The sequence below is a fragment of the Dermacentor andersoni genome, chromosome 1, assembly GCF_023375885.2.
Source record: "Dermacentor andersoni chromosome 1, qqDerAnde1_hic_scaffold, whole genome shotgun sequence".
Classification (NCBI taxonomy): Eukaryota; Metazoa; Arthropoda; class Arachnida; order Ixodida; family Ixodidae; genus Dermacentor; species Dermacentor andersoni.
This window is the reverse complement of record NC_092814.1, coordinates 256,886,471-256,900,720: the sequence shown is the minus strand read 5'-3', so window position 1 is coordinate 256,900,720 and position 14,250 is coordinate 256,886,471. Positions and strand designations below refer to the sequence as shown.

At 43.3% G+C, this 14,250-nt stretch overlaps 1 protein-coding gene across 8 annotated transcripts in view; it reads right to left on the bottom strand.

Moving 5' to 3' along the window:
• Positions 1 to 14,250, bottom strand: part of CadN (neural cadherin) — a 326,124-nt gene that overhangs the window by 257,519 nt on the left and 54,355 nt on the right. For all 8 annotated transcript variants that reach the window (XR_007602747.2, XM_050195541.2, XM_050195543.3 and 5 more), the window contains exons 8-12: positions 12,808 to 13,046; positions 10,473 to 10,598; positions 7,711 to 7,890; positions 7,307 to 7,465; positions 5,865 to 6,055 (exon numbers count right to left, since the gene is read on the bottom strand). Coding sequence is in view for 7 of the 8 variants with exons in the window: in XM_050195541.2 (XP_050051498.1) it covers positions 5,865 to 6,055; positions 7,307 to 7,465; positions 7,711 to 7,890; positions 10,473 to 10,598; positions 12,808 to 13,046 (895 nt within the window). In the remaining variant the exon portion in view is untranslated. The remainder of the gene's footprint in view (positions 1 to 5,864; positions 6,056 to 7,306; positions 7,466 to 7,710; positions 7,891 to 10,472; positions 10,599 to 12,807; positions 13,047 to 14,250) is intronic.

Here is a 14,250-nt window from a genome sequence, read left to right as displayed (position 1 = left end):
TTTCTTCTAAAAAATCTAAGACTGTTTGCAGTTTGAAAAATGGTTCGTCACTAAGAAAAAATGCAGGATGGAGAGGTATATTTTCGCGATATGCAGAAGGGAAATACTTTTTCCTCTCCGTTTCTATTGCAGGGCACTGGATAAGAGCATGGATGACTGTGAGGCCATCGCCGCACCTACTACAAGTAGGAGGATCCCCGCCAGTCAATAGGTAGGAGTGAGTACTGTAAGTGTGTCCTATTCTTAATCGGCAAAGAAGTACTTCTTTGTACCGTGCTGTTTTCTCACTTATCCAACTCCGCAATCTTGGTTTTATAATATGTAACTTATTCAATGTTTGTGTATCCCACTCTGATTGCCAATGTTTCCTCAATTTACGGCGTAAAAAGGGCTTTAGGTCTGTGGCAGGAATGGGGATATTTCCATCTGTGTCGCTAAAACTCACTGACGTAGCGTTTTCGTCAGCAGCTACGTTGCCTTTTATACCTTTATGGCCAGGTACCCAGCATATAATAATCGCTTGGTTGCAGATATATGCGGAGCACAACAAACTATACAGCGCATTCAAAACGGGATCCTTATGTTTTCGTAGGCTAATCAGGGCTCTCACGACACTTAGTGAGTCTGTAAAGACAACAGCCTTAGCGACATTTCTGCGCCTTATGTGTTTAACAGCCGAAAGTATACCGTATGCTTCTGCCGTAAAGATACTGGTGTGTGGGTTTAGTGGCCCTGATGTTGAAAATGAGGGTCCGAGAGCTGCGTAAGCAACACCAGCAGGAGACTTCGAAGCATCTGTGTAATATTCGTCACAGGAATACTTCTCTTTAAGTTCAAGAAAATGTGATTGTATGTGAGCCTCAGGTGCTTGTTTTGATATTTCTAAGAAGGAGATGTCACATTGGATAGTTTGCCACTCCCAAGGCGGTGGAAGCAGAGAGGGGGCCATTAAGACATTCTCTAAAAGAGAGACTCCTGTTTTCTCTGAGAGTGCTTCCAACCGGAGGGACAGAGGAGGCCGGACACCTGGGCGGTTACGAAATAGCCTGGCCGTGGAGGAGTCGTGAATAATTGAATGACATGGATGATCCACAGCTGATTTTACCTTCAAGGCATACGAAAGACACAAATATGTCCTTTGGTAGTACAGCGACCATTCATTAGATTCGACGTAAAGGCTTTGCACAGGACTAGTTCTAAAGGCGCCTGTTGCAAGGCGGATGCCTAAGTGGTGGACAGGATCTAGCATTCTTAGAGTACTAGGTCCAGCAGAATTATAGACTATGGCCCCATAGTCAAGGCGTGTTAATATTAGGCTTTTGTACAACTTTATTAGGCATCTCCTGTCGCTTCCCCAAGCTGTGCGTGACAACAGCTTCAGAAGATTCATAGTCTTGAGGCACTTTGCCTTAAGATACTTCAGGTGTGGCACAAAGGTTAGCTTACTGTCTAGAAGGATCCCTAAGAATTTGTGTTCACAGCTCACAGATAACCGTTCTCCATTGAGATTGATTACTGGTTCCGCCAGTATACCTCTTTTATTAGAGAACAGGACGCACGTACTTTTTCTCGGATTTAGCCTAAAACCATTTTCGTCCGCCCACTTAGACAATTTATTTATGCAAAGCTGTACATGTCGCTCACAGATACTTAGATTACATGATTTAAAACCTATCTGGATGTCATCTACATATACAGAATAAAACATACTACGTGGTATGGCAGTCTGGATCGAGTTCATTTTGACTATAAAAAGAGTGCAGCTGAGCACACCTCCTTGTGGAACACCAGCCTCCTGCGTAAATGGACGGGACAGAACGTTACCAAGTCTTACACGGAACGTGCGATTGGAGAGGTAACTCTGAATGGTGTATAGCAAGTTGCCTTGAACTCCCATTTCAGACAGATCGCGGAGGATTCCAAAGCGCCAGGTTGTGTCGTATGCCTTCTCCATATCTAAAAATACAGACAGGAAAAACTGCTTGTGGACAAAGGCATCGCGGATATTTGTCTCGATGCGGACAAGGTGATCTGTTGTGGATCTACCATCTCTAAAACCGCACTGTAAGGGATCGAGTATCTTGCTGCTTTCAAGAAAATGGATGAGGCGACGGTTAATCATTTTCTCAAATAATTTGCATATACAGCTTGTCAGAGCTATGGGCCTATAATTGTTGGGTGAGGAAGGGTCCTTGCCCTCTTTGAGAATAGGGATTACGATTGCTTCTTTCCAAACAGAAGGAATGTAGCCTGCAGAGAACATGGAATTAAAGAGTGACAGTAGTGTTTTTTGTGTTTCGGGGTGTAAGTGTCTGATCATCTCATACATTATCCTGTCACTTCCTGGAGCGGACTTGTTGCAACAGTTCAGTGAGGCCTGGAACTCAGCCATTCCAAATGGACGGTTGTATGCTTCGTTGGATGTGCTTTTCCGATCCAAATTCATCTGCTCTGCTAGTCGCTGGTATTTTAGGAATGTATCTGTGTAATGTGATGTACTGGAAATGTGCTCGAAATGTGCTCCTAGACAATCTGCCTGATCCTCCAGGGTGTCTCCTTGTGTATTTAATAAAGGTAAGGGATGAGTTTCGCGGCCTTTTATTTTGTTAACCCTGTTCCAGGCTTTTCGTTCGTCTGTATATGAATTGATGCTGCTTATGTAGTTTTTCCAACTTTCGCGTTTAGCGCGGCGGCGCGTTCTTCTCCCTTGCGACTTGATCGCCTTGAAATTAATGAGGTTCTCTGCGGTTGGTGAGTTACGGAGGAGATTCCAAGCCTTGTTTTGCTTTTTCCTGGCTTCTCTACACTCCTCATTCCACCATGGAATACGTCGTCTTGAGGGCGACCCTTTTGTTTGGGGGATACATACTGATGCAGCATCAATAATGAACGCTGTTATGTATGCTACTGCGTCGTCTAGGCTAAGTTCACAGATATCATTCCAGGGCAGCTGCGTTAGTTCGCGAAACTTCGTCCAGTCCGCTGAATCAACTTTCCATCGAGGAACATGTGCAGGATACTCACTTTGTTTTTTAAGGTTTAGGACGATGGGGTAGTGATCACTGCCATAAGGGTTATTAATGACATCCCACTGGAGATATGGCACAATTGTACTAGACGCTATGCTTAGGTCTATCGAAGAAAATGTTTTATGTGTAGAGCTGTAAAACGTTGGCTTTTTCTTATTAAGCAAGCAGGAACTCGAAGTGAATAGGATGTTTTCTATAAGCCGTCCTCTCGCATCACAGCGTGAGTCACCCCACAGTGTGCTATGCGCATTTAGATCACCGACGACTATGTAAGGGTGACGCAGCTCATCAATAAAGCTTTGAAATGTTGTGCTAGAGAGTTGATAATTTGGGGGGATGTATACGGACGTGATAGTAACTAGTTTATTGAATAGTACTGCTTGGATAGCAACTGCCTCAAGGGGAGTTCGGAGTTGCAGCTGCCGACAAGCAACGCCTCTGTCTACTATTATTGCTACGCCGCCGGACGATGCAACAGCATCATCTCGGTCCTTCCTGAAAATAGCATATTGCCTAAGAAAGTTTGTTTGCGTAGATTTAAGGTGTGTCTCCTGAACACACAGCACCTTTGGATTGTATTTGTGTAAGAGTTCTTTGACATCGTCGAGGTTGTGGATCAAACCTCTCACGTTCCAGTGTAATATTTGTGTATCCATATTGTTTGTGTTTATGTGCTGTGTGTCAAGAGATATCACTTAGACTGGCTCAAGGGACCTTTTCAGGCCCCTTGATGCGGGGTATTTCTTTTTTCTTGGCGCGCTTCAGGGAGCAACGCCGTTCCTTCGGCGTCTGAGATGCCGGAGAAGTTTTTGTTATATCCATCGCCTCGTCAGAGGCGCTGGATGACGCCCGCTCAGCGGGCACGCGCGGGGGTTTTTCGGGCCTGTCTGCATGAGCAGTGGCCCTGGGACCAGCAGGCTCGGAGGTCTGCTGGTCGTTCGTGGTAGGGGGCGGAAGAGCCGTGGCTGCTCCCGCCAGGGGGGCTGATGGCGTAACCGCCGTCACATTCCGTGTGACTTGCGCGGCCGCCTGAAGATGTAGCGCTGCCCCCCAGCGCGCCACATCGGTGTAGGAAGGACTGGACTGATTTTGGAGTGAGAAACGCTTACGTGCCTCTGGAAATGATAGGTTGAGTTTTACTTTCAGTTCTATGATTTGTTTCTCCTTTTTCCACGAGGGGCACGATCGCGAGTAGGCGGGGTGATCTCCTTCACAGTTGGCACAGTGATTTGGTGAAGTACAGATGTCAGAAGCGTGTTCAGAAGAACTACACTTAGCACAAGTAGCACGTCCTCTGCAGGTTTGCGACCCATGTCCAAAACGCTGACACTTAAAGCATCGACGCGGATTTGGGATGTACGGTCTAACACGAAGCTTGCAGTAGCCGGTTTCTATTGATTCAGGGAGAATGCTGGTTCCAAATGTTATGATTATATGCCTAGTTGGTATTTCTTTGTCATCTCGTCTTATTTTAATCCTTTGCACTTTGACAACGTTCTGTTCTTGCCATCCTTCTAGTAGTTCGCTTTCACTCAGTTCGAGAAGGTCATCTTCTGAGACGACCCCGCGCACTGTGTTCATGGATCTGTGTGGGCCCACTGAGACTGGAATTTCTCCAAATGCAACAAGTTTCGAGAGTTTGTCATATTGCGCTTTGTCGCGAAGTTCGAGAAGAAGATCACCACTTCCCATCTTAGTTACTTTATAGCCTGGGCCAATTGCTTCAGTGAGAGATTTCGCAACGACAAATGGTGAGATCATTCTGACTGTTTTCTTATCGTGCTGACTATGTACAACGTGGTACTTTGGAAAGGATTGTTTTGGCTGCATGAAGAAAGTGAATGTTTCATCGGTGCGCCCCCTCTTCAGGGAGCGATCAGGTAGCGGAGGAAAGTTATTTGCCATATAGAGCAGGAAAGTTCGGCGGCGATGGTGGCCACCCACCACCGAGCCCAACAAGGGGACGCTACAAGGTTGGAAGAATACCTGCAGACGCCAGCCATACATCGCCGCTATAACCTAATATATATATACCCAAGGCAGGATATATAACACACGGTTAACCCTTGCCGCCAGGAAATACGGAAGTAATAAGAAGTGAAGAGAAGACAGAAAAGATGGAAAAGTGGGAGAGAAAGACGAAGATTGGAGAAGAGGACAGGAAAAGGCGACTGCCGATTTCCTCCAGGTGGGTCAGTGTGAAGGTGCCGTCTATGTGAAGCCGAGGCCGAAGAGGTGTGTTGCCTCCGCCGGGGGGCCTTAAAGGTCCAAACACCCAGCATCGGCTCAACCCCCAGGATCCCCTTTTCCCCAGACACGGCTAAGCCGCGCACGGCTACACGCGGGAGGGTCCAACCCTCGTGTGCTCGGGTACGTGGTGTCGCAACGCACCAAACGCCTGCTTGCGCAGACGCCCCTGCGGGGCGAGGGCAGCCTATTACGTAGAACATATTATGCAACAAAATGGCAGGATTATCCACAGACATTCTGCTGAAACAAAGCATTAATACGGAGTAGCTCCAACGCAAGGATCCTGTAATTCTAAAGGTGCCCTTACGGATGGTAGTCTCTGACATACCGATAACCACAGTTCAAGCTTCCATTAGAGAAGAATTTTACTCCAATTATTTTTCTCAAAAAGAAGAAATACTAAGTTCAGGGCACTCTGGCTTGTACCGGTATGACAAATTTTAAAAGCAAGCCTAACGTGGTTGTGAGAAGACACTTCTTACTAGACAATCTTCAACAAAGGCACTATATTATCAAGCCAAACGTGCCCTATAGTGATCATAAATCCACGAATCTCTACCCTGTTCACCACCCTATTCTACTCACCTGGCTTTGATGGAAATGACGCGGCTGCCGACTTCAAGGTTTTCCTTGATAAATATTGGACCATACACAGGCTGGTCCCATATGGGAGGATTGTTAGCCCTGTCAACAACATCAATTATCACTTCCACAGTTGCTTGGTGTTGAGGAACTCCTTTGTCCAGTGCAATGGCTCTCAGCTGATACTGATCCCGCTGTAAATATAAAACTGACATCAGGTACAAGGAAAGTGCAAGTGACAATTTCGGAAGTTTAACACTAGAAAATTGGTTTTAAAGCCACAGACAGATTTAAAAGGTTGGTCCAATGTTCCTTGAAAGCAACCAGTTTTTTTTTTTTTCAGCTAACTGGTTGAACTTCATGCATAAAAAATGTATTCTTTCTACCATGCTACAACTTTAATAAAAACTTCTTATACTAAGAATAGAACTAAAATACCAGACTTCAAAGGTTAGAATATTTTAATGCCTTAGTAGCACACAAACATGACACAAATTTATATGCAACATTCCCAATATGCTATCGAATTTTCTTACACAATTGGCCAGACAACTAACAAAGGATACTTTTCCTTGAATTTCAACCAAAAGTAAGAGAAAATTCTTAAAGTATGTAAATAATGGCTTCACAATTTCATGCTGAGCAAATTTTAAGCTTGTGGTGCAACATAAGCACTATTCACACTAAAAAAAAAAAAGATGGACTGAATAAGTGATAGAGCAGAAAACAGGCACGAGATGCTGCAAAGCAAAAACTCAGAAGAGTATGGCAGTTTTTAGATTATGTCATGGGTTCAATGCCCAGAAAGAGCCGAGAAAGCTACAGGAAACAAGGAGGGCACAGGGCATGACTAGCATCCCTCCAGCCTTGAGGTAGCTGAACGAGTGAGTGTCGTATGGCCTACGCTTTCAGCTTGAAATGTACAGTAAATGTGAATATTGTGTGTTTGGCCCAACTGCCCCATGTTCTACTTTCCTCATTTCTTTTCCTTGACAGCTTCATATACATGCTGTAGATACTTTATAACCATGTAATGCAACTCATTTCTACCCATCTCAGAGATGAACAACTAGACAGTATAGAAGTAGAAAAACACAAGGCATTTAGAAATGAAATGCAGACAGCACGTTCAGATATCACACATGCAGAAGGCATTTCTTAGCTACACAACATTCATCATATGAAAAAAAGTTGGCCCGACCCAATCAAGCTTGAACACACCTCACTCCTAAATTTCATTCCTCTTATGGTGCAGTAGATAGTGAACAGTCCAAGTACAAAATCTAGCAGACTCAAATTGCTAACATGCAAACTGAAAGCAAGTTTCATACACTAAAAGAGCAGGTTAAATTGCTGATACTTTCAGCCAATTTTCACAATTAATATATTTACTGCAATTAAGGCTCTACTCAGAAAAGGCAAACAAAATTTCATGAAATACTAACATCAAGGGCCTTTTGCAGGCTTATCCAGCCAGAATCGGGGTTGATGGAAAAATAAGCCAGGTGATCAGGGTCATAAGGTGCTGTCAGATTGTAGACAATGGCACCGTTGTTATCTGCATCTTCGTCAGAAGCAGAAACTCGCAGGATATGAATCCCAACCTACAAAATTTTAAAATAAAAAAGGATTATCTTAGAGAAATACAGAGCATAATAACCACTACCATCACTTTAGACAAGAAAGGTCATGTAGATGAGCAAGAAAACAAATATGAGAAGCAAGGACAGAAAAACCATGAAATATTTTATATCTAGCATCAGTAACCTCCAGTACACATCTCATCACTATACTAGTAATCACAGAGAAAGAACACACCACGTAGACATGAATTTTCAAGGAAACCCACCTGCGTATCCTGCTTCACATTCTCTCTATACTCTTGTCTGTCAAATAGAGGCGGGTTGTCGTTGATATCCGTTATTTCCACTTTGAATGAACACACTCCTTCCAAAGGTGGGCTACCACGATCCGTTGCCTTTACTGTGACACTAACAAAGCGGCCATCATCACCTTCCCGGTCAAAAACCTGCATTAAAGAAAGCATTAGAGTACTATAAGTGTCATAGTTGGAATCTGTTGGCACAGGATAAGGGTAAGTGGAGATCGCAAGGAAAGGTCTTCGTCCTGCAATGGACATAAAGGATGATGATGATGATGGTGGTGGTGGTGGTGGTGATGATGATGATGAAAGTGGTTAGGATGAAACTATGTTACCTTGGCAAGTAGCACTACATAAATTAAGCACTCCTCACTCACACTTCCAAAGACTGCGAAAAAAGCATTACTAGTATAAAGTTTGAGGTAACATGCATAGCCACAGCTCCTCCTCAATGTGAAGTTAATGCATGATAAGTCAGCATCTAATAGGCAACTCTGGCTTTAAGCTAGCTATACATGCTATACATACAGTAATTTAACTATTCAATCATAATGGCCATAATTTTGAACAATTTCACCATGGCATACGACTCATACATCAAGCACAGATCCTTGCCCAGCAAGCAAATTAAATGAATGCACCCACGCACCAGCGCACCCAACACTGTTCCCAGTGACAATGTGAGTTCAAGGCCAGCAGCAAATAATACTATAGACTTAGAGAACTGTACTAAACAGCAACCAGCATCAACAGTGCCTTAAATGCTGCCATGTAGTAGACAAGGCTCATTTCACCACTACCTTGCTCTCAAGCAGAGACACCACAAAGCAATTAAAGTAATATCTAAATATATTTTAAATATTTTGTATAGTGGAAGTGCAGTTGAAAACCAATCAATTAATTCGTTTGAAATATTTGCAAGCCTCGAGGAATGCTGGTACCTCTACTGAACTGGTCGTGTTTTCATACTCTACTGTACAAAGACTTGTTGTAGTAGGCCTCTCAGCTACCTCATCGATGACATGGATATGACAGATTGTCAAATATCCCTTCCTAAAGCCACCCTGTTCTCTGGGTTGATTGAAGTCAACTGTTGCCCTCATTCTATTCAAAATTTCCTAGGTTAGTCAATGATATGTACAACACCAAGAGCAAGGTAATGGGACTGAAGTTTTTATATCCTTAAACATCTGCTTCCGTATGGCATAGGTATGTTGGCATAGGTATGTTGGCATACTTCCAATTTATGGTACAATTGAAGTCATGAGGCAACTGCATATAGTCGCAAGCGTTTTGAGTACACTATCCACACTATATTTTATATCAACTGCCTATTCCATCTTTTGCTGCTTTTTCTTGAGATATAGCAAAGCCTTTTGAATTTCATCCCTAGTACTACAGTGAAACCTCATTACTACGAACACCACATTAACAGACTTTTCAGATAAACAAATTTTTCAGAAATACCCTGCCGACTTCTTATGGTTTCAATGTAAAAATATTTCAGTACTATGCACTTCAGAATACGGAACTTTTCAGAATTAAGATCGTTATTCAGTTTCCATGTCATGCTGACAATGCATCAGTACTGCAATCTAATATTCCAGAATTCGGGGTTTCTTAGATTTCCATGTATCCTTCACAGCATCCGAAACAGTCGGCTAGCAGACAACAAGGTGCAAAAAGCGGATGCGGCGGTGCACAGGTTTGGAAAACCTGAGATGGCGCTCAATAAAAAAATTAGCGTGATAATTTTGTTACCCATTGCAGAGGCGACAACGCATGGATTCTGCAAGCGCATGCTCCGCCCAGGCAAATGTCACCTAGCAATGGAGGCGTGTCTCTTCTTTCGCCCTTCTTTCTGCACACATTTCTTTCTTTCTGCGGCCGTACTAGCCATGCGCGCGGAGAAATGTAACCTCCATACTCGTGGGGATGACACACAGTCACACTTTGCACTTTCCAGGCAGTGTCGTTTATGCGCGCCTGCGCTTTGGAATCGTTCCGACGTCCACCTCAAGTGAGACAGTTGAGGTGTCCATGGCAATGAATGTGAAAAACAAACAAGAAACATTGTTCTTTGGAGGCGACAGGGAGCTTCATTTTAGTCAGTTTTCTCAGCGTCAGCTCTGCACATAAGCGTTGGTGCTTTGGTGGTGTGTGGCAGCGGAATCTATGGAAAATAGCAACAGCCCAGGCCGAGAGCCAACAGCGACGTTTTCGCGGATAGCTCAAACAGTGACAACGTGTGAACCGATGGGTTGATGGGCAGAATGGTTCATTTTGGGGCTTTCACTGCAACGACCTTTCAGAATAGCGAACGATTTTCGGCAGTCCCGCGTGATTCGTTATATCAAGATTCAACTGCGCATGGAACATTATCTCCTTCTTTGGAACATCCAAATGTGGTGACGCGGTTCTCCTGGCTACTGCACAGTTCAGTATAGAATTCATGTGCTGCCCTTATACCAAAATGTGAAATATACCAGTCTATAATCATCACAAAAATGACAGACATCTTGCATTAGTAATAGGCTTGTTCCACTGTTATCGGGAGGCCACAACACCAGACATGCCATGCGTTTCCATGGCTATGGATACGGCAAATCAAAGTTACAACTCGCAAGGCCAGCCTCTCTTCCATCACAATATGCAGAATATAGCAAGGGTTTGTGTACAGAAAAACAGAATAGGAGAGGGTACACACAAACATGAATGAGCCCTCTTACCTTGTTTGTCCTGATTTCTCCAGTGAGCTCATCAACACTGAACTTTGTGCCTTTCTGATTAGGCTGCTGGACAATGGAGTAGCGTACTTGACCATTGTGACCCTTGTCAAGATCTCTTGCTTTCACCTAAGAAGCCAAGCAGCGATTATGAGACCACAAATCAAAACCACTGCTTAGCAAAGCATAGTGCTCCAGTCAGAAAATGCCATTCTTATACTAAAAATAGGACCTTCATAAATATTGTAATAGGGTATTAGTATAATTATATAATATGTACACAGATATCATTAGCACTCTGAATCACATCATAAGCACTGAATATTGCTGCAAACAAATCACATCTTAATTAAAAAGCTAGAATTAAAAATTAGTAAGATATGTCAGTGCACAAATATTCAAGCATTTGGTCACACCGAAACAAAATAGGAAACATTTGAAGCATGACATAGAATGAAATAACATGGCTGTCACATCAAATTGCTCTACTACAGAATGAAAACGGCATTTTTCTAAAGGTCTTCCAAAATTTCTTCAATATGAACAAAAAAGCCACAGCTTATACCATACTCGACTAAATGATGACTCTGGAGTGTTCCTGACAGGTCTTGGCTATTCGACAGGTCGCAATGGGCCACTTATTATATTCAGCTGGACATTTTCAAATGTCCCTAGCTCAGAGAGCCCCAAGGCTCTGACATACACCGCTGCAGCAGTCTGCAGGATCTGGCTCCCTTCCAGTGATCTGGCCATGCCATGCATCCATGCAGCAGTACAGACTGACTTTTCCTTTTGAGAACAATCTTGCCATCCAGTGCCTTTCATGCCATTGTTAACTTCGCTCTGATGCCTCCTGCTTGTGCTTGACGCCAGACATGAGTGAAAAAGCTTTTTGAATGTATTGGTCTTGTCCTCATTTGTTGTCTTCAGCTCATTCAGCCACTGGCTGAACCAGTGGCTTGCATTGCCTTCCGAGCAGCTCTTGCCGCAAGAATGGACACAGCTGTGCTTTTCCACTTCCCTCATATGGTTGCTACAAGGCCACAGCACGAAAAAAAAAATGGAACACCAACCAAGGGGGAAAAAAATATTAAAATATGTTTCGGCTCTCACACAAGAGCGTTGTTCCCAATGAGAATGATGTGAAAGAGCAGAAAGTTGTGTAGGTTTGAAGAGGCTGCCGTCACTGCGGTTCAGAGTGCGTCAGAGTCTGTTCCCGCCTCTCACCCACTGCATAAACACACTACCATCCCTTACGTTCCGAGCGAATCACTTGCCCACTTGTACAATGTGTACACTTGTACAACATGCACAACGTGCATGTAGCACATGTTCCTTCCAATGCGCTGGTAAATGTCAGATAAAACCAACAAGGAAGACTTTCCTGGTGTCATCCACATGGTGCCATGTGCAGAGTGCAAGCAGGCATATGTTCGCAAAAGTGGAAATTTAGGCTAAGATTGCAGCAACATGTAAACAATGTCAAAAAGAAAAACACTGCCCTTAACAGCAATGCCGTGCACACGATATCTTTTGGGGATGAAATATACTGAGGCCAGGCACACATTATTACAACAAAAAAAAAGACATACACCACATTTTCATCTTGAATCTATGTTCATGAAGACTGCTGTGCAGAATCTTATTCACAGTTATGGCAGTCTTCCACACGTGAGATGGTGGCAAAGATAATGGCACCAACTCATGCTCTCCCGTCTTATTTATGCCTCCAGGGCAACCTCCAACTTAAACCCAACAATGCGAGTGAGGAAGTGCCATTTGCAGAATTTCACATATCCCCTATTGTGCCACTAAAGATCAAGGTTAACAGCGGTTAGCTACCTTGAGAAGCGAAGAGCTAAACCACATGTGCATTGGCAGCAAGGGAAAAATTAAAATGCCTCCACACAAATGCAAATGGCTGGCCTGGTATTACAGGCCACTTATAACAATACAATCTACAAGTGGTTACAGCAAAAGGCTTCATCGTAGAGTAGAGGAGTATAAAATCCGTCACGATAAAGCAAATGGTCATAGGTCAATCAGATTTTTATATTTCTTAATGGTCATCAGTAGATTGCAATTTATAGCAGGCCTTACAGATGCCCAAGGACAAAATTAAAACCTTTCCAATGATAGAACGAGAAGTTAACAGAAAAAAAGGAAAGCCTACATTAGAGAGCTGTTTTGCAGAGCTCATTTTAAACTGTCATGTAATAAATGCACAGGCAAAACTATGAGTGTATAATAATACATCACATCAAAAAAATAGACAATGTTCAGTCATTTAAATGACTCCACCAAAGAGGCAGTGCCTTATGCATTTTTACAGACTTACCTTGATGACTGATGTTCCACTCTGTGCACCCTCTTCTACCTTTGGTGTGTACGTCTGGCACTCCTCAAAAACAGGCTTGTTGTCATTCACATCCGTAATGAACACAACCACAAGGGCTGTGCTTGTATGAGGGGTCAACGCCCCATTACGACAGCAGGCACCATCATCCCGTGCTGTCACATTCAGCTCATATTTGTCTTTGTCCAGGTGTATGGGACCATTGATGAGTCGAATAACACCTGCAAATAAAGGAAACCTACATCACAGTATGCTCTCACGCAAATCTTGCCGTTTTTGGGACGCACGAAAACAAAATGGCTCACTATGACCACAAATCTACTTGCTAATGATGCCAAAATGTGAAAAAAAAAAGGCCCATGAAGATTTCATTTATACCATTAAGCGTGACCTCAAGAATGTGAATTAAAATGTTTTCAAAGCCTTGCGCAAGAGAGCAATGAAACAATACAGTCGAACCCCAATGTATCAAACTCTAAGGGGACCGCGAACTAGTTTGATATATTGACAATCCGAAATATAAAATATGCCTCTGAAGCTGATCTGAAAACTCTCACATCTTGGACAGACTCCTGGCAACATGAAAAGCTGGAATTTACCGATCATATGCCCAGAGCCACTGAGTAAAAAAAGATTGAGGGCCATCCATTTCTCGTGGAGCATGTTTATCAGACTGGGAGGCCTTAAAATAATGTGTTCATGCTCTTTCCACAACGAATGACCGCAAGTAGTTTGCTTCACTGCTTCACTGACCCCGGTCCGAAGGTATAGCAAACTACTGATGTATAAATCTCTAATCCGGCCTTTACTAGAATATACTTTGCCTGTCTGGAATCTGCACAAGCACTTCTGTCTGAAATCCACACAAGCAATGTGACACTAATCAAATCAAGGCCATCCAAAAGAAAGCGATCCGCTTCATATGCTGCAGGTTCGATAGAGAGCTTTCACCTTCCGCAGCGCTTCCATCCCTAAGCTTGCAACCACTCTCAGATAGCCGACGCACGGAATCACTAAAGTTTCTGCATTGCATTAACTTCTCTTGCTGGATTTCATCGGATAATTATAACTCCTGCTAAACCATCCAATACTAGAAGTCACCGTCACCTAAACATAGCGCCTTCTTTTGTCCGTACAGGCACTTTTAAATATAGTTTCTTTCCGTGTGTTATTGAATATCGGAATTCAATGCCTGGTAATACTTGCTCCCTGCCTTTAAACTTATTTTTAGTGACCATTGAATAGGTAGTTATTTTCATTGCGCCTGTATTGTTCATATTGCCTTTGTTATTTGTCATTCTGCTTTTCATACCCACTCCTCCAATAGCCTAATAGGGCTGCAGTAAGTACAAATAAATAAAACTGAATTTCACTACACTGACTGATTAATGAATAAGCACAAGCACACAGCAGGAAGCAGTGCAA